Here is a 27,274-nt window from a genome sequence, read left to right as displayed (position 1 = left end):
TGCTATGCTTGCGAATTTTACCTCGAATTCCATCTTCAGGCGTAGTTAAGCCATGTAAATCTCTCCTGGCTTTATAAATGAAATCAGGCCTTGAGAGTGGTAAGATCTGCTACCACCGACGTGAGGGCAGCATAACATGTCTTCTGTCTCCGAGCTCTCGACCGACACTACTAGTTAGTGGTGGGCAGGAAATCGCGTATCTATTAGAAATCACAGTGACTGAGAAGTCACAGATATCACAGTAGCAACTTTAGAGAATCTAACTGCGATTTCAGTCACAGTTAGCAGTCGCAAGTAGTATTTCATATTCAAAGACGTGAGCCATCTATTGCTCGAATTACCACTGCTTTCTGCGATTTCAGTGACAAGTCGCAACTAAGAGTCGCAAGTAGCAACTAAAAAGCGCGGTTAACAGTGGCATCTGATGGCCAAAGTTCGTACTACGTCCATCTCTTCGATACGGTATCGGGTCTAACTGCGATTTCCGTGACAAATCGCAACTAAGAGTCGCAAGTAGCAACTAAAAAGCGCGGTTAACAGTGGCATCTGATGGCCAAAGTTCGTACTACGTCCATCTCTGCGGTATGGTATCGCGTCTAACTGCGATTTCCGTGACAAGTCGCAACTAAGAGTCGCAAGTAGCAACTAGAAAGCGCGGTTAACAGTGCCATCTTTTGGCCAAAGTTCGTACTACGTCCATCTCTGCTATGCGGTATCAAGTCTAACTGCGATTTCCGTGACAAATCGCAACTAAGAGTCGCAAGTAGCAACTAAAAAGCGCAGTTAGCACTGCCATCTGTTGAGCAAAGTTCATACTACGCTATTCGCTACCGAGTCAAACTGCGATTTCTGTGACAAATCGCAACTAAGAGTCGCAAGTAGCAACTAAAAAGCGCAGTTAACATACTTTTCCTAGTGTCATCTGTTGACCGACGTACGTACTTCGTTATGAGAGCCTTGTGCCTCACGAGTTCGATGTGCTGTGTGTGCATATGAAGGGCTTATTTCAATAGTGGTACAAGTCCATTTTTGTTCATTTTGAGATACAGAGTCGTAAATTTAAATGAGCGCTGACAAATCTGCATTTGAGATACCAGAAATATTCAAGCATATGGCTTCTTGCTAGAGATGAACCTTTATTTATGTTTGTTTGGATCACTAATTTCAGACGCATTATAGACAGAAAAGTGGAGGTAATGGACTTGTACCACTATTGAAATAAGCCCTTCATGTTATATGACGACATGCACATTCAGCATCAGTTATGGTTGGTCAAATACTGCTGTGACTCTGAATGTATTATATTAATAAGAAACAACATTGTCTTTTTCTCCTGAAAATATCAAGTAACGTAACAAATGTGTTTGATTCTGCTTCCAATATGACAGTTTTGGTTAATACTCCACATGCCTACTGGACTTTGTAGTGTTAACACAGCAGAACTCACACATCTGTATAAGTGCAGAGAAATGAAAACAGTCATATGAATGCCTCACTTTTGTTCCGACACAGTTCAAGACTCGGGAGAAAAGTTTTACACCTGGTGTTCTACATGGCAACTTCACACACAAGAACTTTTTGCTGACACTAGTACCACCTACATAAGTAAGCTTTTCCTGTGTTACTTTCAAGTAATGCACTTAAGCTATTCCTGATGTAACTGGAAGATCTGTACTTCCCACTTTCATATCAACAGCCTCAAAATGCATATTGTAGACTTCGGGATATGTTACAGGTTAGTGTCACACCAAGATTGTGGAGAAAGGGGGGGGGGGGGCGGCATGTCACTCTCCAACAAGTGTTTACCAATAAGTAAGTGGCGGAAAATTATGGGTATAGGGCGGCTTAAACATGTGGAAAATGAGATTTTTATTATTCACTCACTGTATTTGACATTTATTATTCCTTTAAAATCACACAACAACTTCAATAAAACACAGTTTAATCATTCACACACTTATTTCACAATTATTTCACTTTTAAACTGCAAATCCTCTAAGAACTGTCTTGAATCTTCACGAGTCTCTCTCAAAAACAGCCTTGATGTGGGTAGATACGTACAGCAACCAGTAATCAGAGTCAGAACTGTGTCTGCAAAAACACAAGGATTATTAAACAATTTTTGCTGTCATTAATTACTAGCAATATAATTGACAGAGTAGATTGCTAATATTTGCTATAATGAATATCACATTTGCAAGAACGATCTCACTGAAGTAATTAAATCCATCGAAACGCTTAGAAACTAACCTCTCGTCTGACGAAAACGGTCTAAAGACGCAGTGGCAATTTCTTCAGATCTGTTGACAATGATATTTTGAGTTATCACTTTACTGAGTGACTGAAATGTAGTTCAGGTACCTGTGAACATAACAATATGTTACAATTCTTTTCTAAATACGAACTATTACGGTACTGTACGGCTACTGACATATTAATTACACTATTAATATTTTCACAGTTGTTTCTTTAATACAAAATTAAAGCCAACGGAAGAAAAAACGTAAAACATACTTGCCAAAGACAGGTTTGTTGAGATGCAATTTTCTGTGTTGACAGATGTAACTTTCTCATACGGTGGTAAGTCGCAGAAATCGCAGGAATCACAGAAATCGCAGAAGTAGCAGAAGTCACAGAAATCGCAGTAGTAGCAGAAATCGCAGAAGTAGCAGAAGTCACAGAAATCGCAGAAGTAGCAGAAATCGCGGAAGTAGCAGAAATCGCAGAAATAGCAGTGGCGGAGGGATACACGACCTATGTTCCTTAACTGCGACTCTTAACTGCGACAAATCACAGTTAAGAATCACAGATACTCAAAAGTAGCATTCACAGAAATCACTGATATCGGAAAATCGCAGTTTAGCCCATCACTACTACTAGTGGTGGGCAGGAAATCGCGTATCTGTTAGAAATCACAGTTACTGAGAAGTCACAGATATCACAGTATCAACTTTACAGAATCTAACTGCGATTTCAGTCACAGTTAGCAGTCGCAAGTAGTATTTCATATTCAAAGACGCGAGCCATCTATTGGTCGAATTTAGCACTGCTTTCTGCGATTTCAGTGACAAGTCGCAACTAAGAGTCGCAAGTAGCAACTAAAAAGCGCGGTTAACAGTGGCATCTGTTGGCCAAAGTTCGTACTACGTCCATCTCTGCGGTACGCTATGGAGTCCAACTGTGATTTCCGTGACAAGTCGCAACTAAGAGTCACAAGTAGCAACTAAAAAGCGCAGTTAACAGTGCCATCTTTTGGCCAAAGTTCGTACTACGTCCATCTCTGCGATACGGTATCGAGTCTAACTGCGATTTCCGTGACAAGTCGCAACTAAGAGTCGCAAGTAGCAACTAAAAAGCGCAGTTAGCACTACCATCTGTTGAGCAAAGTTCATACTACGCTATTCGCTACCGAGTCAAACTGCGATTTCTGTGACAAATCGCAACTAAGAGTCGCAAGTAGCAACTAAAAAGCGCAGTTAACATACTTTTCCTAGTGTCATCTGTTGACCGACGTACGTACTTCGTTATGAGAGCCTTGTGCCTCACGAGATCGATGTGCTGTGTGTGCATATGAAGGGCTTATTTCAATAGTGGTACAAGTCCATTTTTGTTCATTTTGAGATACAGAGTCGTAAAGTTAAATGAGCGCTGACAAATCTGCATTTGAGATACCAGAAATATTCAAGCATATGGCTTCTTGCTAGAGATGAACCTTTATTTATGTTTGTTTGGATCACTAATTTCAGAAGCATTATAGACAGAAAAGTGGAGGTAATGGACTTGTACCACTATTGAAATAAGCCCTTCATATTATATGACGATATGCACATTCAGCATCAGTTATGGTTGGTCAAATACTGCTGTGACTCTGAATGCATTATATTAATAAGAAGCAACATTGCCTTTTTCTCCTGAAAATATTAAGTAACGTAACAAATGTGTTTGATTCTGCTTCCAATATGACAGTTTTGGTTAATACTCCACATGCCTACAGGACTTTGCAATGTTAACACAGCAGAACTCAGACATCTGTATAAGTGTAGAGAAATGAAAACAGTCATATGAATGCCTCACTTTTGTTCCGACACACTTCAAGACTCGGGAGAAAAGTCTTACACCTGGTGTTCTACATGGCAACTTCACACACAAGAACTTTTTGCCGACACTTCTACCACCTACATAAGTAAGCTTTTCCTGTGTTACTTTCAAGTAATGCACTTAAGCTATTCCTGATTTAACTGGAAGATCTGTACTTCCCACAAGTGTTTACCAATAAGTAAGTGGCGCAAAATTATGGGTATAGGACGGCTTAAACATGTGGAAAATGAGATTTTTATTATTCACTCGCTGTATTTGACATTTATTATTCCTTTAAAATCGCACAACAACTTCAATAAAACACAGTTTAATCATTCACACACTTATTTCACAATTATTTCACTTTTAAACTGCAAATCCTCTAAGAACTGTCTTGAATCTTCACGAGTCTCTCTCAAAAACAGCCTTGATGTGGGTAGATACGTACAGCAACCAGTAATCAGAGTCAGAACTGTGTCTGCAAAAACACAAGGATTATTAAACAATTTTTGCTGTCATGAAATAGTATCAATATAATTGACAGAGTAGATTGCTAATATTTGCTATAATGAATATCACATTTGCAAGAACGATCTCACTGAAGTAATTAAGTCCATCGAAACGCTTAGAAACTAACCTCTCGTCTGACGAAAACGGTCTAAAGACGCAGTGGCAATTTCTTCAGATCTGTTGAAAATGATATTTTGAGTTATCACTTTACTGAGTGACTGAAATGTAGTTCAGGTACCTGTGAACATAACAATATGTTAGAATTCATTTTCTAAATACGAACTATTACGGTACTGTACGGCTACTTACATATTAATTACACTCTTAATATTTTCACAGTTGTTTCTTTAATACAAAATTAAAGCCAACGGAAGAAAAAACGTAAAACATACTTGCCAATGACAGGTTTGTTGAGATGAAATTTTCTGTGTTGACAGATGTAACTTTTTCATATGGTGGTAAGTCGCAGAAATCGCAGGAATCACAGAAATCGCAGAAGTAGCAGAACTCACAGAAATCGCAGAAGTAGCAGAAATCGCAGAAGTAGCAGAAGTCACAGAAATCGCAGAAATCGCGGAAGTAGCAGAAATCGCAGAAATAGCAGTGGCGGAGGGATACACGACCTATGTTCCTTAACTGCGACTCTCAACTGCGACAAATCACAGTTAAGAATAACAGATACTGAAAAGTAGCATTCACAGAAATCACTGATATCGGAAAACCGCAGTTTAGCCCATCACTAGACACTACTATTCCACTCTCGCAGACAGACCTCGTCTCACAACAATGCTTAGAATCGAGCTTCCATGTTTCGCCCTCAGATTGTTACTATCGATATCTGAGTGCTTACACAATGCAAAGAATATAATTAAGTTGGATATATTGTTTTAAGTAATGGAGAGTTCTGACACACTCTTTACAGTGGTTATGGCCGACTCGGAGAACGTTTTTATTCCTCATCCGCAAGGGAATTCCGCATGCTACTTGATACACTTGCCGAATTTTTTACATGATCGGTACGACTTTCTCGTACGCCACCAAGCACCTGAAGATGGAATTGACATCCTGAAATCCATGTCTTGTATGATGTTATCCAAAGAAAGAATCTGTCGAGTACAGCTGGAACGTATTTAATTCATCGTGAAAATATTGTGCCCTTAGTCTGCTGAAATCATCTATTTCTATGCAAGTAATCAGCCATCTAAATACCTTAATTACTCACAAAGTATTTTATATTCTGGGCATCCGCAGCTGTTGAAAGGCATGATGTTAACAATTTTACCAGCTGACAGCTGGTAAAATTGTTGTTTCATTGATACACAACCGATTTCGCGGCTTAAAGCCGCATCATCAGCTGCAGCAATGTGAAAAGGTCATAGGTGTATTTATCACTACCAGTCAAGATATATTAGTTAACATCGTCGACATTACATTGGTGAAAGAAGAGTGACTCAGACGTGATCCATTACTTTCGTAATGTCAGTGTAATGTAGATAATATTCACTGAGTAAAATATCTTGACTAGAAGCGATGTGTGCATCTATGACCTTTTAACCATGCTGCAGCTGATAATGCGGCTTTAAGCCACGAAACCGGTTGTATATCAATAAAACAAACAATTTTACCAGCTGTCAGCGGAATTCTTTTAAGCAACAAGCCTAATTACTGTTTAAGATCCCTCTGTTAGTATATGTTGTAACAGCACATTTTGGGACAAAAACGTATGCACAGTCTTAGATTTAGGTTCAAGGGGTAACAGTGACCATGAGATGGTTGTAGCAACAATAATTACTAAAGTACGAAATAGTGGATGCCATACGAATTACAGAAGAGAGAGTACATGTTACGCGAAGAGTTAGCTTCGAGAAACCTTTGTGTAATGTGCATACCGATTGTGTTGTGTGCAAGCCAAAAGCATATGTGGAATCGAATTTTTCAGCTGTGTTTGGACCATTCTGTTCTTTGACATGTTACCGTGGATGAGACGTGTCGCGCCAGAAACAGAGCAACAATCAAAGAAGTGGCTCTGCTACAATAAAGGCTATATCGATTTCATCTACTGCAATGATTATATTTTTCTTGTTGATTGCTTTGCGAAGCGTAAAACTATAAGTAGTAACCTCTAAGCAAGTCTTCTATACTGACTGGATGAAAAATGCATTGACGGCAATGGAAAGTGTTACACCACGAAGCACTAATTCGATACATAAAACTTTGGGGGGGGGGGGTATTCATCACACAATGAGTGTTACATGAATGACATTTAATCGCAACTGTGGAATCTGATATTAGCTGCATTATGTATGAAGATGTTACCTATTGGTGAAACATGAACATTTTTGCCAGACTGGGACTCGAACCCGGATTTCCCGCTTGTCGCCAGCGGTAGCCGTAACCACTTCAGCTATCTGAGCACGCTTCCAGGACAGAACCAAACTTCCATTGACGACGATGCTAATAAGTTTGTCTTCTTGAAATCCTGTGCAGGAATCCAAGTAAACTTGCGAGCGATGGAGTCATAGACAGTATAACATATGGAAGCGACAAGCGGGAAATCCGACTTCGAGTCCCGGTCTGGCAAACAATTTTCATGTGCCACCAATAGGTAATACCTTCATACCTAATGCAACAAATGTTAGAAACATTTCGCAGTTGCAAACAAATTTCATAAACTCAGTGCAGCTACAAGATCGTCACCAATATCTGTTACTTCAGACATTGTTCAAAGAAAATGGGTATTGAATGATTGAACTTTCATTTCATTCGTAGCAGCCGATCATCCTCAACATCAGTCAGTATGACATATGACCCCTACAGGCATACATACACACTGTTTGTTGTGACATGGTAGCAAACAGCATTAGAATGCCATCTCGAGGGATATCTTACTATGCCTAAGACACATGCTTTGTCAGTTCATGAGGATTGCTGGCTGGAGGTTGGTATGGAAGTATACATATTCTCATGCTATCACAGACATGCTTTATGTGTGATAACCGGGGGGAATGGGAAGGCCAGTCACGGATGTGTACGTTTATCTAGGCGTTTGTGGTGCAGTGCCATTTGTTACCATGATCATGAAGAGTATGACAAGAGGGTTTAGCATTCTTGCCACACTCTCACCAGTGTGAGCAATCAGTAACCCTTCAACTATTACACCAATCGAGGTAGTGCACTGGACTCGCAATCGGGAGGACAACGATACAAACCCAGGATCGGCTATCCTGATTTAGATTTTCCGTGATTTCCCTAAATTGCTTAAGACATATGCCGGGATAATTCCTTCGAAAGGGCAAGGCCGCTTTCACTCTCCCTCCTTCCCTAATCCGAGTATGTGCTCTGTCTCTAATGTCCTCGTTGTCGAAGAGATGTTAAACACTAATCTCCTCCTAATTCAACTGTCAACAAACTGGTCCTGTTGCCATATCCAATAGCTCCCGACACCTTGATCCCAGTCCGCAGCTCGTGGTCGTGCGGTAGCGTTCTCGCTTCCCGCGCCCTGGTTCCCGGGTTCGATTCCCGGCGGGGTCAGGGATTTTCTCTGCCTCGTGATGACTGGGTGTTGTGTGCTGTCCTTAGGTTAGTTAGGTTTAAGTAGTTCTAAGTTCTAGGGGACTGATGACCATAGATGTTAAGTCCCATAGTGCTCAGAGCCATTTGAACCATTTTTTGAACCTTGATCCCAGGAGTTGGAGAAGTATGGGTCTCTAGAAGCACTGCATCCTGTGATTTGACACTAGGTCGTCCAGAGGCACGGTGGCGTTGATTTGATCTTCAGAAACAGAAGTGAGACTCATCGCTGAGCAACACAAAAAAATTTTCAAATGTGTGTGAAAATTGATCGTTTGCTCCTTGACTCAGTTTTTTTATTACAGAGAGCACGCAGCCCTCTGACCGAACGCGCTGAGTTACCGTGCCGGCCGTCCGCTCGGCTAATCCCGCGCCGCTGAACAACACGGAAAGCGAATCAATATCCCAGTTGACGCCGTTGTCTGTGGTACAATGTCAACAGAAAATAACGGATGGAAACTCGTTATCTCAATCCAGCTTCCAGTAATCTGTTCCCTACAGTTTGTGGTGTGGTGACACGCTGCCTGTAACCTCTGCCCAGATTTTAGCTGTTGTCATCTGTTCGTTCGTCAGAGCCAGACGAACAGTCCTAGGATCTTCTTGTGAGGAGTCCTTCAGGAAGTACCCGTACCTAATCTTCTTGGCACATTGTTGTCCTTAGTTCACATTATCATCATTTGCTCTGCAGTTATAGCACTACAGTCAAATGTCTGTGCGATCTATCGGTATGAGCACCTCAAAACTTCGACGTTTCTCGAAGTCCGAAAGACAGCGATGAGCTGAACGTATAACTCGTCTGGGAATGCTGTGTAGCGTTCCCCACATAAAACGTTCGAGTAACGTTGGATACACACAACAGCCATCATATCCTGAGTCACCTGCAGGAATGGTTCTGCTCTGTTCTGTAAACACTGAAAATAAGCTCGCAAAAAAATGAAATTTTAATCAGTATATTTCACAGGCTTGTAAATACGGTAGCGCCATTTGTAGTTTTCGACCAATATGTTCATTGTGTAACACATTCTATTCCCGTCACTGTGCGTGAGAAATTGCGCCACTTGTCTGATATTGCGTCTTTTTATGTCACCAAGGTTTCTGCAAAGTCTCCATTTTATTTAGCGGCTCAGCAACGAAAAACACTAATATTTCCATCTAGATACTGTTGGATTAAAGGAGACCACTCACCGAAAACAGAAGTACTGATATGTCGATATGCGTTTGATACATTTAAGTGAGGTGACTGTTATCACAAGCGCCCTCATTTCTTTTCGTCTGGATGCTTCTGAAATCATCACGCTCACCCTTCCTTTTTTCCTTCCTTCAGAATTGAAAGAGTTTCTTTGCACGAATTCTACAAAATTCCGTTGAGTAATCTAGGAAGTATTCCAGTCAACATTGTCAAAAGCTTTCTCAAAGTCTACAAATGCTAGAAACGTAGGTTTGCCTTTACTTAATCTAGCTTCTAAGATAAGTCGTAGGGTCAGTATTGCCTCACGTGTTCCAATATTTCTACGGAATCCAAACTGATCTTCCCCGAGGTCGGCTCCTACTAGTTTTTCCATTCGTCTGTAAGGAATTCGCGTTAGTATTTTGCATCCGTGACTTATTAAACTGATTGTTCGGTAATTTTCACATCTGTCAGCACCTGATTTCTTTGGGACTGGAATTATTATATTCTTCTTGAAGTCTGAGGGTATTTCGCCTGTCTCATACATCTTGCTCACCAGATGGTAGAGCTTTGTCACTATGGGCTGTCCCAAGGCCGTCAGTAGTTCTAATGGAATGTTGTCTACTCCCGGGGCCTTGTTTCGACTCAGGTCTTTCAGTACTCTGTCAAACTCTTCACGCAGTATCGTATCTCCCATTTCATCTTCATCTACATCCTCTTCCATTTCCATAATATTGTCCTCACGTACGTCAGCCTTGTATAGACCCTCTATATACTCCTTCCACCTTTCTGCTTTCCCTTCTTTGCTTTGAACTGGGTTTCCATCTGAGTTCTTGATATTCATACAAGTGGTTCTCTTTTCTCCAATGGTCTCTTTAATTCTCCTGTAGACAGTATCTATCTTACCCCTAGTGAGATAAGCCTCTACATCCTTACATTTGTCGTCTAGCCATCCTTGCTTAGCCATTTTGCACTTCCTGTCGATCTCATTTTTGAGACGTTTGTACTCCTTTTTGCCTGCTTCATTTACTGCATTTTTATATTTTCTCCAATCATCAATTAAATTCGATATTTCTTCTGTTACCCAAGGATTTCTACTAGCCCTCGTCTTTTACCTACTTGATCCTCTACTGCCTTCACTACTTCATCTCTCAAAGCTACCCATTCTTCTTCTACTGTATTTCTTTCCCCCATTCCTGTCAATTGTTCCCTTATGCTCTCCCTGAAACTCTGTACAACCTCTGGTTCTTTCAGTTTATCCAGGTCCCATCTCCTTAAATTCTCACCTTTTTGCAGTTTCTTCAGTTTTAATCTACAGTTCATAACCAATAGATTGTGGTCAGAGTCCACATCTGCCCCTGTAAATGTCTTAAAATTTAAAACCTGGTTCCTAAATCTTTGTCTTACCATTATATAATCTATCTGAAACCTGTCAGTATCTCCAGGCTTCTTCCATGTATACAACCTTCTTTTATGATTCTTGAACCAAGTGTTAGCTATGATTAAGTTGTGCTCTGTGCAAAATTCTACCAGGCGGCTTGGGATAGAGTAGCATGGAGAGCTGCGTCAAACCAGTCTCAGGACTGAAGACCACAACAACAACAACAATCTAGAAAGTACCACCTGTTCCCCATACCCAGACTGATATCAGGCTCTTGGCATCCTGTTTGTATTGGGCCAGCGCCAGGATAAAGACATTATTGTGCTCTCTGTGAATGTTTATAATGAAATGCGTGAATAAATGTGCTAACGACTGTAATGTTCGGAAGATGATAACTGCGAATATTTATCGTCGACTCATGGAACTATATGGTGATAAGAGTTAATGAACGAAACATACATGAGAAAATGTTATTAACTGTTCAATAATGGCGAAGAAACGTACAATATGAAACTCGATACGGTTGTCCATCGCCCATGACAGATTATTTGAAGACTCAAGTGATGAACAAATCGTGAAATTTACCTTTTTTATGGAGGTCAAAGAGTTCCTAGGTACCAAACAGGACTGCAGTGCTCCGTGTATTCATAGTCTGGTACCTTGTTCAACACATCCGGAATGTTCATGGGCGTATTATCTATGGCTCCAAAGCAGTTTGAATTACAGCACTTGCAGTGCTCTCGCTATTTCGTTGCGCGCAGTTGCAAGGTGGACAGTCTGTGCTTAATTCTGAGTGCGTCTTGTGATAAACTAGTCTTCATACTTTTTCTCCATTTTGTGCTAAGTCTGTTTATGATAATAATTGTTTATAAGCAGAAAATGTTAAGGAGTGTTTGAAATGGCAAGAAAGTTGAAACGTAAAGAGAGACTGAAGCTGCTCCATCTGATATTGATACACCAAATGAGGAAAGTAGTTATTCAGACTCAACAATTCACAGACCAAACAACGGAAAATCACACCATGCCAACAAAATACTCCCACTTATTCTCTAGAAGCGGAAAGAATTCAATTTGAAGAGAGCGTGATAGCAAGAAACATCTTACTCTTTTTAGGACAAAAGAATGAAGAAGGAATTTTCACTCTCAGGTGATACTGAACGCAAAATCTTGGAGTTCATAGCTAGGTTTTATTGCTAATCGTAAGAGATGTGAAAACTGTGCTATTTATAATATAAAATCAGCACCTCATTCAAAGTGCTCCCAATGTAAGGTGTTTGTGGCAACGAGAGAAAGAACTGTTTTTATCATCACCATTTCACATGAAGTTATGTTTTCCGATGACAGTACCATTGCGACCCGACGGTACTCTCTAGTCCCTTTTCGAAGAGAAAATGAAATAAAGATCAAAATATGTTTTTCCGCATTTTCTTTGTAGTAAAACAATTTCCCGTTGAGCATAACGATATAACAAAATTGTGAAGTGTCACAGTCAAACAATAAAAATTCGAATCGGAAAGGGTTAAGACCCAGGTGGAGAAGGGGAGGGGGGGGAGGCAGGTTTTTAACGCCCTGATATGGGGGCAGGGGAGGAGGGCTGACAGTGTGCTGAGTGTTCACACACAGCGATTTATCGGACCGTAGGAGTGCCGACAGGAATGTGGCACCGGGTGTGACAAACGCAGGCTGCCGCGGGTAGGAAGAAGCGAGGTGTGCGGCTGTTGTGATGTTTTCCGAGTTCTCTCCCATCACTCGCTGGCATTCTTTTGAGCTATCATCACTACACATGCCCCGTCAAACACAGGAAAGTAGGGTCAATCGGCTTAGTCGAGAGATCTGGCCGTTTCCACCAAGCTATACCAGGTCCCTAATTATTCTGAAGGCCGACTAGCTTACACACGGCATCATGTATGGACTCGACATGCCATACCGGATATCACACCCGACAAAATGTGCCGTTTTTAGAGGTGGCCACCGACTATGACACGGGAATTCTAAAACTTGTAGATAGATATCATACGTGTTTCAATAACGAAGATAACTGCATAGAGAAAAAAGTGAGTTCCGATATTCTATGTGACATGTGTTTCGCCAATAAAACATATTTCTCGAATTTATGGGGAATAGTCACAAAGTTGTGATTCGCCTCGAAAAAATAACGTCGTGTAACTAACTCTTTATTTGTTCGTAGGTACACGTCTGCAGCCATGGAAAGCGTAGAAATCCCCATTCCACAGTATCGTAACACGCCGCAAGAGCAGCAAAAATAAAACGGCACAGCCCATCGATAAGGTGCAGTATCGTGCGCTATTTCGTTTTCGACAACAGTGGGAATGGTGCAGCTGTGTCAAATAAGTCAAAATGACTTCTTTAGCCATCTGGATTGACGTGACAGAGCTGTAATATTTCTGCTGCAGCCAAAAACGAATTAGCGCACGATACTCTATCAGTGGACCCGCCCGGATATATGCGCGCCTTACCACGCCGGTTCCGAAACTAGGGCCTGCGTGCCGACCAGCCTGGGTGTGCAATTTTAGGCGGTTTCACACGTCCGACTCCGTGAATACCGGGCTGTTACCAACGTCCTGCCTCTGATGCAAGATTAGCAAACATTTCGGAAACGCTCTCACACTTTCACATGGAATAACGCTAGACGCAGGTGGGTGGGTACACAAATTCCATCCCGGGCGAGGGGGCGGAATACAGCTGACACTACCAAATCCAGATTAATACTCCGAACTCATGAAGATACGGGATAAGGCCAGGAAGAAGAAGAAAACTCTATTTCATGAAAAGTATGCGCCTTTTTGTTTCGGATCGTTACCGGCTTGCTACGGTACTATGACTCGGGGGTCATTACGTGTTCCAGGAATGGAGACAAACAAACAAAATATAGATTACTTGCTGCGCCCCGCGGTGTTACCCACGGTTGAACGGTTATTTACAAAAAGAAAAAAAAATTACGGGTAAGTATTTATTCCAATCATCTATTAGTCCATCTCCTCCACTCCCTTTCTCTGTCCAACTCCTCCATCCCCCACCCTCTGTCGATCTACTCCTCTCCCTCTCTCTGACCAACTCTTGCTCCCCCTCTCTCTGCCCATCTCCTCTTCCTCCCTCTCGTTACTTATCTCCCCACTTCCTCAGTAACTCATTCTTTTCTCTTTCCCTCTCCCCTTTACCTGTCCACTTCCAGCTCTTCCCTTCCTCTGTTCAGTTCCTCCTCCCCTTCTCTCTCTCCATCTCGTTCTCCCCCTCTACACTATGTAATCGAAGGGATCTGGACACCTGGCTGAAAATGTCTTACAAGTTCGTGGCGCCCTCCATCGGTAATACCCGAATTCAGTATGGTGTTGGCCCACCCTTAGCCTTGATGACAGCTTCCAATCTCGCAGACATACGTTCTTTCAGGTGCTCGAAGGTTTCTTGGGGTATGGCAGCCCATTCTTCACGGAGTGCTGCACTGAGGAGAAGTATCGATGTCGATCGGTGAGGCCTGGCACGAATTCGGCATCCTAAAACATCCCAGAGGTGGTCTATAGAATTAACGTCAGGTCTCTGTACAGGCCAGTCCATAACAGGGATGTTATTATCGTGCAACCACTCCGCCGCAGGCCGTGCATTATGAACAGGTGCTCGATCGTGTTGAAAGATGCAATCGCCATTCCCGAATTGCTCTTCAACAGTGGAAAGCAAGAAGGTGCTTAAAACATCAGTGTAGGCCTGTGCTGTGATAGTGCCTCGCAAAACAACAAGGGGTGCAAGCCCCATCCATGAAAAACACGACCACACTATAACACCACCGCCTCCGAATTTTACTGTTGGCAGATGATGTTCACCGGGCTTTCGCCATATCCACATCCTGCCATCGGATCGCCACACTGTGGACCGTGATTCGTCACTCCACAAAACGTTTTTCCACTGTTCAATCCAATGTTTACGCTCCTTACACCAAGCGAGGCGTCGTTGGCATTTACCGGCGTGATGTGTGGCTTACGAGCAGTCGCTCGACCATGAAATCCAAGTTTTCTCACCTCCCCCCTAACTGCCATAGTACTTGCAGTGGATCCTGATGCAGTTTGGAATTTCTGTGTGAGGATCTGGACAGATGTCTGCCTATTACACATTACGACTCTCTTTACTTGTCGGCGGTCTCTGTCAGTCAACAGACGAGGTCGGCCTATAGGCTTTTGTGCTGTACGTGTCTCTTAACGCTTGCACTTCACGACCACATCGGAAACAGTGGACCTAGGGATGTTTAGGAGTGTGGAAATCTGGCTTACAAACGTATGACACAAGTAACATCCAATCACCTGACCACGTTCGAAGTCCGTGAGTTCTGCGGAGCGCCCCACTCTGCTCTCTCACGATGTCTAATGACTATTGACGTCGCTGATATGGAGTACCTGGCAGTAGGTGGCAGCACAATGCACCTAATATGAAAAAGTTTGATTTTGGGGGCGTCCGGATACTTTCGATCACATAGTGTATCTGTCCATCTGCTCCTCCCCCCTAGGTGTCCACCTTCTCATTCTCCCTCTCTGTCTGCTCAACTCCTCCTCTCCCTTCTCTCTCCACGTTATCAACCTCATTCCAATTGGAGTATTGTGGTTCTTACCGCCCCTCTCGCTCCAGTATCTCTTCTCAAATCGTAACTAATATGTTTACCAAATTTGGTTAAAATCGTTCGAGGAGCTTAGGAGGAGCTTTTTACCCGTGTCTCCTGTCAAACATATTTCACACGCATTTGTACAAAATTTATCTGTGTCTGTACGGAACTTCACCCTGCAGTTTCATTTTCACACAGTTCAACGTATGTGACATTGTATCTCCTGAACTTCTGTGTCGCACAGTGATATAATTTTGACGGGACATTGAGCGACATATGTGGAAACCCTGGATACATTATGGGGCAGTTTTCACGCATCTCAGTGTTTGTGACGTCATATCTGCTGAACTACGTGTCGAACAATTATATAACTTTGATGGTACACTCACTGGTTAATGTGAACTCTGTCTGCAAACTGTGTCGCTAGTACAGTTAGTAATAAATTAAACATCATGCTTCATTTTTATTGATGAACAGCGAAAACGCAATAAGTGATGAACTTTTTTCCTTTCTTAATTTAGCTAAGATTGCCAGCGAGGAAATGTTCCGTAATGGTTTGATGTTGTGCGTAAAGTTTGTTGCAAGTCACTAAGTGCTCTCATTGTCAAATACTGGTTGAATAAAGCATGGGTATTTGCGCGTCGTGGGCTCCTCTTCTTTTCCACCTGACACTGTCCCCTTTGGTAGGTAGGTAAATATAATTCAAGCTACAAACTACTTCCAATGTACGAGGTGCATTCAAGTTCTAAGGCCTCCGATTTTTTTTTTCTCCAGACTGGAAAGAGATAGAAACATGCGCATTGTTTTAAAATGAGGCCGCATTCATTGTCAATACGTCCCAGAGATGGCAGCACCGTACGGCAGATGGAATTTTACTGCCAGCGGCGAGAATGAGAACTGTTTTAAATACTTGAAATGGCGACGTTTTCCTTACTTGAACAGCGTGCAATCATTCGTTTTCTGAATTTGCGTGGTGTGAAACCAATTGAAATTCATCGACAGTTGAAGGAGACATGTGGTGATGGAGTTATGGATGTGTCTAAAGTGCGTTCGTGGGTGCGACAGTTTAATGAAGGCAGAACATCGTGTGACAACAAACCGAAACAACCTCGGGCTCGCACAAGCCAGTCTGACAACATGATCGAGAAAGTGGAGAGAATTGTTTTGGGGGATCGCCGAATGACTGTTGAACAGTCTGTGGGTTCTGTGCACACAATCCTGCATGACGACCTGAAAATGCGAAAAGTGTCATCCAGGTGGGTGCCACAAATGCTGACAGATGACCACACGGCTGCCCGTGTGGCATGTTGCCAAGCTATGTTGACGCGCAACGACAGCATGAATGGGACTTTCTTTTCGTCGGTTGTGACAATGGATGAGACGTGGATGCCATTTTTCAATCCAGAAACAAAGCGCCAGTCAACTCAATGGAAGCACACAGATTCACCGCCACCAAAAAAATTTCGGGTAACCGCCAGTGCTGAAAAATGATGGTGTCCATGTTCTGGGACAGCAAGGGCGTAATCCTCACCCACTGCGTTCCAAAGGGCACTACGGTAACAGGTGCATCCTACGAAAATGTTTTGAAGAACAAATTCCTTCCTGCACTGCAACAAAAACGTCCGGGAAGGGTTGCGCGTGTGCTGTTTCACCAAGACAACGCACCCGCATATCGAGCTAACGTTACGCAACAGTTTCTTCGTGATAACAACTTTGAAGTGATTCCTCATGCTCCCTACTCACCCGACCTGGCTCCTAGTGACTTTTGGCTTTTTCCAACAATGAAAGACACTCTCCGTGGCCGCACATTCATCAGCCGTGCTGCTATTGCCTCAGCGATTTTCCAGTGGTCAAAACAGACTCCTAAAGAAGCCTTCGTCGCTGCCATGGAATCATGGCGTCAGCGTTGTGAAAAATGTGTACGTCTGCAGGGCGATTACGTCAAGAAGTAACGCCAGTTTCATCGATTTCGGGTGAGTAGTTAATTAGAAAAAAAAATCGGAGGCCTTAGAACTTGAATGCACCTCGTAAATTTCATCCAGATACGTGTACGCCTTTCAGCATCAAGAAGTAACAAACACACTAAATCACGCAGACACACACTCATCTTAAACACACTTTTGCATTTTTAATATATGAGGGGCAGTCAAAAGAAAGCCGAATACCCGCAGCAATTCAAACTAGTCACTATAAGTGTTAAGACATTTATCGTACTGGGAGGCGAACGCTCAATTCCTGTGATGTAGAACACGGTCAGCAGCTGATGTATGGACAACTTCACCCAATGTTGCACTTCCTCGTCCTACTGAAACCGACGCCAAATCACGTCTTTCTTCACGTCGTCAAAGATGTGAACATGACATGTCGAAAGATCCGGCTGTATGGAGGATGTTGCAGTATTTCCCAACCAAACCACTACTGGCAGCGTAGGAGCGAATGTTATCGTGAAACAGAATGATTCCTTTCAACAACATTCTGAGAGCCCTAGGGCAAACAGAAAAGCCAACAATGGCAACATCCCACGTCTTTCCCGCCAAAGAAATCCAAAGTTGTTCACACAAGTTCCAGTAAGGTTATGACGACCCACTTATTCGACTGCAGGGTCCCCTCTGCTCTTGAAGTTCTTCCAGCGTGCACAATCAACCCGCAGCTCTTTGAGAACACTTTGGACAGAAAATGCGATGCGCCATAAGCCGAAAATGCCCAGGGATGTGTCGGATGGAATCATCATGTTGCACGATAACGCCCGCCCCCACACTACCATTCGGACAAATGCTACACTTCAGTGATACGGTTGAGAACCGCTGCAAAATCCTCCTTATAGCTTGGATCTTCCGCCTTTCATATCTTTGGGGACCTGGAAAAAGACATGCATGGACGTCAGTTTCAGTTGGACGCGGAACTGGTAGAGCCGGTGCGATTGTGGATCCGCCAGTGGCCGACCACTTTCTGCGAAACAAACACCGATCGTCTCGTCTCCTGGTCAGATTAATGTTTTAACACGTGTGGTGATTACTTTTGAATCGAACCATTCAATGGTCCCATTGTGTCAGGTATTCAGTTTTCATCTGAATGCCTCTTACGTATAAGATATAACGTTATTTCTTCGAGGTGACGATTAAAACTTCACGCATGTCCTTCGTATTAAAACAAAAGAGTCGTTCCTCTCCTGGATTATTCTTATAGCATCGTACTACAGCAGGGTCGCCAGTTTCCGATGTCACGGCTTGCCTTGCTCTGTGTCGATTAGGCTTTGTCCAGTCCTCGGGCTTGAGCGCGTGCGCTTTGCGTGTGTCGCAGAGCCAGGGGTCGCAGCGCGGCTCGAGCCCCGTGATCCGCACGCCGCTGGGCGGGCCGGACCGGTCGCCGTCGCCGGTGGGCGCGCGCGCCGCCTCGCCGTGCCCCTCGTGCCCCGGGCCCGGGCCGTCGCCCTCGCCGTCGCCGTCGCCGTCTCCGTCGCTGCAGCAGGTGCAGCCGCAGCCGCGCGCCGGCCGCTGCCTGTCGCCGCTGCTGCTGTCGGCGGGGCCCGGCACGCCGCCGCCGTCGCGCGAGCCGCCCGCCTCGCCGCTGGGCGCGCTGCAGCCCGACCTGTACGCGCGCCGCGACGGCCCGCTCTTCCTGGACGCGCGCACCCGCGGCCGCAGCCTCGGCCGCCTCCACCTGCGCCTGCACTACGACTTCGACAAGTCCGACCTGCACATACACCTCATCGAAGGTCAGTATTCGACTTCACTCGAAGTGATTCGCTGCACTTTTATGCTACAGCCTCGCTGCTCACACATCGCCGGCATCGACCTATACTTGAGTATTGCTCATCAGTGTGGGATCCGTACAAGGTCGGGTTGACAGAGGAGATAGAGAAGATCCAAAGAAGAGCGGCGCGTTTCGTCACAGGGTTATTTGGTAAGCGTGATAGCGTTACGGAGATGTTTAGCAAACTCGAGTGGCAGATTCTGCAAGAGAAGCGCTCTGCATTGCTGTCCAGGTTTCGAGAGGGTGCGTTTCTGGATAAGGTATCGAATATATTGCTTCCCCCTACTTATTCCTCCCGAGGAGATCACGAATGTAAAATTAGAGAGATTCGAGCGCGCACGGAGGCTTTCCGGCAGTCGTTCTTCCCGCGAACCAAACACGACTGGAACAGGAAAGTGCCCTCCGTCACACACCGTTGGGTGACTTGCGGAGTATAAATGTAGATGTAGATGTAGAAGCCCACTCATTTCCTACAGCCTCTTCACACGGAGCTACCGAGAATCGCTTCTCGGTGGCGTTTCCTCTCGCGAAGGATGTTACATATCAGTGATCTCCAAAGTGGTCTATACAGGATATTCGGAAACTGTTGGTTTAAATTAATGCGGACGCTAGAGAACAGCCGCGCGGGGTAGCCGTGCGGTCTTGGGCACCTGTCACGGTTCGCGCGGCTGCCCCCGTCGGAGGTTCGAGTTCTGCCTCGGGCATGGATGTGTGTGTTGCCTTTAGCGTAACTTAGTTGAAGTTAGATTAAGTAGTGTGTAATCTTAGGGACCGATGACCTCAGCAGTTTGGTCCCATAGGACTTACCACAAATTTCTAAATTTTTTTTCCTAATTTCTGATAGAGAACATCAAAACAAACATATATAAAGTCTGCTAACACTTTCAATGATTTATTGCACAAGAACTAAATATTTTAGGGGAGCAAGGGGCTTGTTGTAACAGGGGTAAGTAGTAACAGGCTCTTTTCACTAGGATCTTAAACTTCATTAGCGTATTTCTTTGACTCGATTTGACCTATAAACCGCGCCGCATCATGTTGCCATAGCCAGTGTCCCCCCCGGCCGGCGCAGTGAGCGGAAGTGTGCACGCGCTTCACTTTTGCCAGGTAATATAAAATTTTACTGTCGTAACATTTTCGTTTGCGTTATTATTATCGACCAATTGCAAACTTTCTATATCTTATTTACATTCAAATTTATCTATCTCTGATAATGTGTAACAGTTTTTCAGATTGCTAAATTGTTTAAACAGTTATCTTGATAAATGTTAAAAATCATACCATGGGGTTAGTTGTAACAAAACCCCGGGGCTTGTTGTAACGTGTTACAACATGCGCCACGTTATAATGTAGACACCTACTTTTTTTCCCTTTCTTCTAGAATGAGGGTGTATAAAAGAAAGTCAGATTCAGAATCTGAATGAGAAGAGTGGTATTGTCTGGTATGTGGTGACGCTTACACAGATTCAAATAAAGAAGATTGGGTCGAGTGTTGCATTTGTAAGATGCGGGCACAATGGCTCTGAGCACTATGGGACTCAACATCTTAGGTCATAAGTCCCCTAGAACTTAGAACTACTTAAACCTAACTAACCTAAGGACATCACACACACCCATGCCCGAGGCAGGATTCGAACCTGCGACCGTAGCAGTCCCGCGGTTCCGGACTGCAGCGCCAGAACCGCTAGACCACCGCGGCCGGCGATGCGGGCACATGTAGGATGTGTTACACTATATCTTTTATTTGTATTAATTGTACCTCAGATGAAGACTGAATTTAATTATGATGAAACCCACCAAATGTCGATTCGTATATAAGTGCAATACTTTGTTAGATAGATATTAAAAAGAGATAATTACGAAGCATACCTTAGACATAAATAATTTAATTACTTACTGTGATTGAAAAGTGCCATGATGATTATAAGTAGTGTTTAACTAAATAAAACTGTTAATTACTTAATTTTTAGGTGTTGATTACTTAAAAAGTGTATTTAAGTTGATTTTTGATAAGAATTACATAACCCCTACTTCAGAAAGATGCCACATTTGTTAACAATAAACAAAGAATAAATGATTAGAGGTGTTATTGTTGTTTTTTGTGTCGTTACTACTTGCCCCGGTAGACGTTAAAACTTGCCCAAGCATGAGGTAAGTTGTAATACCACACTTGTTCTAGCAAATAATTGATTGTAAAATAATGACCCATAGTGGTTCAAATGGCTCTGAGCACTATGCGACTTAACTTCTGAGGTCATCAGTCGCCTAGAACTTAGAACTAATTAAACCTAACTAACCTAAAGACATCACATATACCCATGCCCGACGCAGGATTCGAACCTGCGGCCGTAGCGGTCGCTCGGCTCCAGATCGTAGCGGCTAGAACCGCACGGCCACTCCGACCGGCTTGACCAATAGTTATGGTATTATTTTTACTTGATTTGGTAGAGGAAGAGTTACAGCATCCATCAATCTTTATTTAGTAGCAATTTCATCAATGGATCTCAAGATATATTAGTTTCCATGAGAACTGTTACAACAAGCCCCTCGCTCCCCCACAGATCCGCTGAATTACAGGCCTATACCACTAACGTCGATTTGCAGTAGGGTTTTGGAACATATACTGTATTCGAACATTATGAAGTACCTCGAAGGAAACGATTTATTGACACATAGTCAGCACGGATTCAGAAAATATCGTTCTTGTAAAACACAACTAGCTCTTTATACTCATGAAGTAATAAGTGCTATCGACAGGGGATGACAAATTGATTCCATATTTTTAGATTTCCAGAAGGCTTTCGACACCGTTCCTCACAAGCGTCTTCTAACCAAACTGCGTGCCTACGGAGTAACGCCTCAGTTGTGCCACTGGATTCGTGATTTCCTGTCAGAAAGGTCACAGCTCGTTGTAATGGACGGAAAGTCATCGAGTAAAACAGAAGTAATATCCGGCGTTCCCCAAGGAAGTGTTATAGCCCCTCTATTGTTCCTGATCTATATTAACGACATAGTAGACAATCTAAGTAGCCGTCTTAGATTGTTTGCAGATGATGCTGTCATTTACCGTCTTGTAAAGTCATCAGATGATCAAAACGACTTGCAAAATGTTGTAGATAAGATATCTGTTTGGTGCGAAAAGTGGCAATTGACCCTGAATAAAGAAAAGTGTGAAGTTATTCACATGAATACTCAAAGAAATCAGCTTAATTTCGATTACGCGATAAGTCACACAAAATCTGAAGGCTGTAAATTCAACTAAATACTTAGGGATTACAATTACAAATAGCCTAAGTTGGAACGATCACAAAGATAATATTATGGGTAGAGCAAACCAAAGACTGCGATTCATTGGCAGAACACTTAGAAGGTGCAACAGGTCAACGGAAGAGACTGCTTACACCACGCTTGTCCGCCCTATTCTGGAGTACTGTTGTGCGGTGTGCGATCCGCATCAGGTGGGACTGACGGATGACATCGAAAAAGTACAAAGAACGGCAGCTCGGTTTGTACACTGCTGGCCACCGTAAATGCAACACCCTGAAGGAAGCATCCGAATCAAGTGAAATTTACACCATGAGTTTGCAGCGATGAGATATGCAACTGATTAGAATTTCAGCGCAGACGCACATCACGCGCGCCTGTGGCGCCACCTCATAGCGCCATTTAAGGCTTGGCGATTTCGACGAGTGTACGTTCGGCACGTGTGTTTACCTTGTGGTTGTTTCACAAGACGATCAGTTATGCCTCGTAGAAAACAGCGAACGTCTTTTGATCAAGTATCCGAGTTCGACAGAGGAAGGATAGTGGCTTACCGAGATTGTGGATTATCATACAGAGAAATCGCTAGTCGTGTTGGACGAAACCAAACAACTGTAATGCGGATATGTGACCGTTGGATGCAGGAGGGTACGACGGACCGACGCGGTCGATCGCATTCACCTCGGTTCACCACTGCACGTGCTGATAGGCAAATTGTGCGCATGGCAGTGACGGATCGCTCAGTGACATGCCGAACCATAGCACAGCACATTGCGTCTGTAACGCATCATCCAGTGTCTGCGCGTGTCGACGCCGTTTACAGCAGAGTGGTCTGTCCGCAAGACGTCCATTGCTTCGTCTACCATTGACGCAGAACCACAGACGTCTCCGTCGCCAAAGGTGTGATGACAGACGGATGTGGACGGCAGAATGGAATGACGTTGTCTTTACTGACGAGGCACGCTTCTGTCTGCAGCACCACGATGGTCGGATTCGAGTGTGGAGACACCGTGGAGAGAGGATGCTGGACAGCTGCATTATGCACCGCCACACTGGTCTTGCACCGGGTATTATGGTATGGGGCGGTATTGGATATTACTCTCGCACGCCTCTAGTACGCATTGCCGGTACTTTAAATAGCCGGCGCTACATATCCTAAGTGCTGGAGCCAGTTGTCCTTCCTTACCTTCAGGGCTCGGCCACAGCCATATTTCAACAGGATAATGCGCGACCACACGTGGCACGCATTGTCCAAAGGTTCTTCGTCAATAACCAGATTGAATTGCTTCCCTGGCCGGCTCGCTCTCCGGATCTTTCACCGATAGAAAACATGTGGTCCATGGTTGCTCAACGAGTGACTCAGATTACGTCCCCAGCTGCCACACCAGATGATCTTTGGCAACGTGTGGAAGCTGCTTGGGCTGCTGTACCCCAGGAACACATCCAACGTCTCTTTGACTCAGTGCCGAGACGTGTGGCAGCGGTGATCTCCAACAATTGCGGCTACTCTGGCTACTGATTCTGGCAGGAACCACATGTCACAGACGTCTGTAAACGTAATCATTTGATACTTGGTCAACATGTTATCTACAAAATAAATTTTGTTGTGCTACCTCTTGTCTTTCTTGGTGTTGCATTTACGGTGGCCAGCAGTGTATTATCGCTTAATAGGGGAGATAGTGTCACAGACGTGATACGTGAATTGGAGTGGCAATCATTAAAACAAAGGCCTTTTTTGTTGCGACGGGATCTTCTCATGAAATTTCAATCATCAGTTTTCTCCTCCGATTGGGAAAACATTCTGTTGGCACCCGCCTGTGTAGGGAGAAATGATCACGATAAAATGAGAGAAATCAAGGCTCGTACAGAAAAATTTAAGAGCTCGTTTTTCCCGCGTGCCGTTGGAGATTGCAACGGTAGAGAGACATCTTGAAGGTGGTTCATTGAACCGTCTGCCAGGCACTTTATTGCGAATAGCCCAGTAATCACGTAGATGTAGATGTCATACATATTGCAGTTTGAAAAGAAACTCTGAAAGTTTTTTTTTACAAACATTCGTTATGCGAACCATGAGTGACCCGGCAGACGTCAATACGGTAATCGAATTCTTTCCATAAACGAGCCAGCATGGCATCGTCGACTGTGGCAGTCGCTTCCCGTATTCTCTCCCGGAGCTCTGCTACATCACGTGGTAGAGGCGGTACATACACCAGATGTTTAATGTGTCCCCACAGAAAAAAGTCACACTGAGTGAGACCTGGTGATTGGGGAGACCATTTAATGAAACAGCTTGTCCCCTTCTGTAGCACGGCCGATACATCAAAAATGGTTCAAATGGCTCTGAGCACTATGGGATTTAACATCTGTGGTCATCAGTCCCCTAGAACTTAGAACTACTTAAACCTAACTAACCTAAGGACATCACACACACCCATGCCCGAGGCAGGATTCGAACCTGCGACCGTAGCGGTCACGTGGTTCCAGACTCAAGCGCCTAGAACCGCACGGCCACACCGGCCGGCGCCGATCCATCGATGCGGCAGCTCCGTGTTCAGGTACCCACGAACTTCACGATGAAAATGGGGTGGAGCCCCATACCGCTGAGAGATAGTACGGTGAGTCCAATTGCATTTGAGATAGCCATTGCTGCAAGATGTCCAAATAGGAATATCCAGCAACAGTGCTCTCGGCGAAGAAGAATGGTCCGTGCAGTTTTCGACGTGACAAGGAACCAAAAAAAATCTACTTTTGAGGAATCACGCTCAAATTCAGTTAATTCGTGTGGATGCTTTGTACTCCAGATTCGATAATTATGCCCGTTCACTTTCCCATTGGTGTGAAAAGTGGCTTCGTCGCTAAAAATAAAACGATCAACAATGCCATTCCCATCCTCAGTCAATTGTTGCAACTGCGAACAAAACTCAAAAACGCTTATCTTTGTCGTCGTCATTGAGCTTCTGCACTAGCTTCAGTTTGAATGGTTTCAGACAACTTCTGTCGCAGGACTTGCCACACTGTCATTGGAGCCATTTCGAGTTCACGGGATGCACGACGTACCGATTTCTTTGGACTCCTTGTGACTGTCTCTCGTACGCGCTCCACATTCATTTCACTCACACTGGGATGTCCGCCTCTCTTTGCCGGGCATAAGCAACCCGTCGTAACGAATTTGTTGTTGGGTTCTTACCGTACTTGCTTCTAAACATCCGTTGAACAGCTGTAGCACACTTGCTTTTGTCAAACTCCAACACACAGAAAGCTCGATCCGCACCTGAACTCGCCATGTTTGCGACTAGCGCTGACTATCGGCAAATTAGCAAACTACGCTGTGGCGGTATACATAAAAAAAGCAAAACTTTCGGGGTTTCTCTTCAAAATGACATATGTATGATATCTGTACAACGTTTGGTTCTTGTGCAATAAATAATTGAAAGTGTTCCCGAACTTAATGTACACCCTGTATTTCGATAAGGAACATATAGTATTCATTCAAATTAATGCGGGCGCTAGAGAACATTAAAACAAATATATTTCGACAAGGAACGTATAGTCTCAGAAGTCAACTAGTAAAGTCAGGGAACATTTTGCTAGTAGTGCTGGCGTAAGCTTTTGTGTCGGTGTCGCTGAGTGGGAATGTGTACTGACATTCAAAGCTGCTCAGTGTATGGATGGTTAACTGTACTGGTTGGATGTGCCATTGAGTGTTAGACAAAGGATGGCCACTCAGGTCACCCTTCCGCACATGTCTTGGTTTCTTATTCTGGGAACTTATGGAGAAGCTTGTGTATGAAACCGTTGTGGAAACATAAGAAGTCTTCGTCGCTAGAACTGCCGTCGCTGCTGGTACCATTGCAGTCATGCCAGGAATCTTCGAACGGACGCAAGTCAGTCATCCGACGATGTACTGCGTACGCACAGGCCAATGGCAGCGCATTCGAGCAGGTCCTGTGAATGACACTGCTGTAATTAGCATGCTAAACTGCCTTCTGTGTAAATTGCCCCTAGCGTCAGAAATTGTCGTCAGGGACTATGAGTACCATAACTAAATATATTTGTTTTGATGTTCTCTACCTCCTGCATTAAGTTCAATGAATAGTTCCGGAACATCCTATGTATAAATATGTTGTTAGTTCTTTCGGACACTAATGAGAAAAATTAGTGAACCGCCATTTGAAGCTGATTGCCGAATGATTCTACCATCGCTAACATACATTTCGCGTACGGGCCACAAAGATAAGATACGAGAAATTACGAGCGGAAGAGCGAAAGATAGAGTTGCTTCACCCTCTACCTCCACAAATGACACGAACAGATGAGATGAACTGGAATTTTGGTTGCGACCTGCCTAAACAGGATTCACTCTCGTGGACCCCCATTTTCATCTCATGCAATCCCAATTTTTGTTTCGCTCACTTGGTCCGCTTGCAGATTAGAGTAGACTCCCCAGGGGGCATACAGACAGTCGTTTTTCCTCCGCTCTATTTGCGAGTGACACAGGAAAGAAAGTGACTAGTAGTGATACAGGGTATCCTCCGCCACGCACCGTACAGTGGCTTGAAGAGTATCTATGTAGATGTACATCCAGCAGCCACCATGAATTACGACACAGACGACTTACAGACAAAAGCTGCGAGTACGTGTTGATTTAAATCAATAGAGAAAGTTGAAAATTTGTGTCGCGTAGGGATTTGAACCCTGATCTCCTGCTTACTAGGCAGATAGCATCTGGACACAGTGGTTGTCGCAACTGCGCAGACTATCCTAACACGCCTCCCGTCAGACACAGATTCTTAACTTATCTGTACACTCCGAATGTAATGCCCTTGCCCACTATCCTCATTACTCGTGGCATTTCACCGATTCCCCGTAAGAGCTCGAGCTTGGTGCGTACTTGCTCTGAAGAGATATCTGGCCGTCCTCACCTTAATTATATTTCCTATAGCACAGA

The 27,274-nt window shown here is 44.0% G+C and overlaps 1 protein-coding gene and 1 long non-coding RNA gene across 3 annotated transcripts in view; one reads left to right on the top strand and one right to left on the bottom strand.

The window, feature by feature from the left end:
- The window catches only part of LOC126176390 (synaptotagmin-5), a gene marked incomplete at its 5' end in the record, with an annotated part of 216,406 nt that overhangs the window by 72,428 nt on the left and 116,704 nt on the right, over nucleotides 1-27,274 (top strand). Inside the window, one exon of the mRNA XM_049923547.1 lies at nucleotides 18,613-19,027. Coding sequence (XP_049779504.1) covers nucleotides 18,613-19,027 — 415 coding nt within the window. The remainder of the gene's footprint in view (nucleotides 1-18,612; nucleotides 19,028-27,274) is intronic.
- LOC126175313 (uncharacterized) lies at nucleotides 1,895-5,138 on the bottom strand. Of its 2 annotated transcripts, none has more exons than XR_007535549.1 (3): nucleotides 4,980-5,138; nucleotides 2,251-2,361; nucleotides 1,895-2,091 (listed from the first exon to the last, which is right to left on the bottom strand). It is a non-coding gene; the product is annotated as an uncharacterized LOC126175313 (long non-coding RNA). The 2 variants fall into 2 exon arrangements; XR_007535550.1 differs by lacking the exon at nucleotides 4,980-5,138 and adding an exon at nucleotides 2,515-2,645.

Source organism: Schistocerca cancellata, chromosome 3, assembly GCF_023864275.1.
Source record: "Schistocerca cancellata isolate TAMUIC-IGC-003103 chromosome 3, iqSchCanc2.1, whole genome shotgun sequence".
Taxonomy (NCBI): Eukaryota; Metazoa; Arthropoda; class Insecta; order Orthoptera; family Acrididae; genus Schistocerca; species Schistocerca cancellata.
This window is presented reverse-complemented; position numbering and strand designations above follow the sequence as displayed.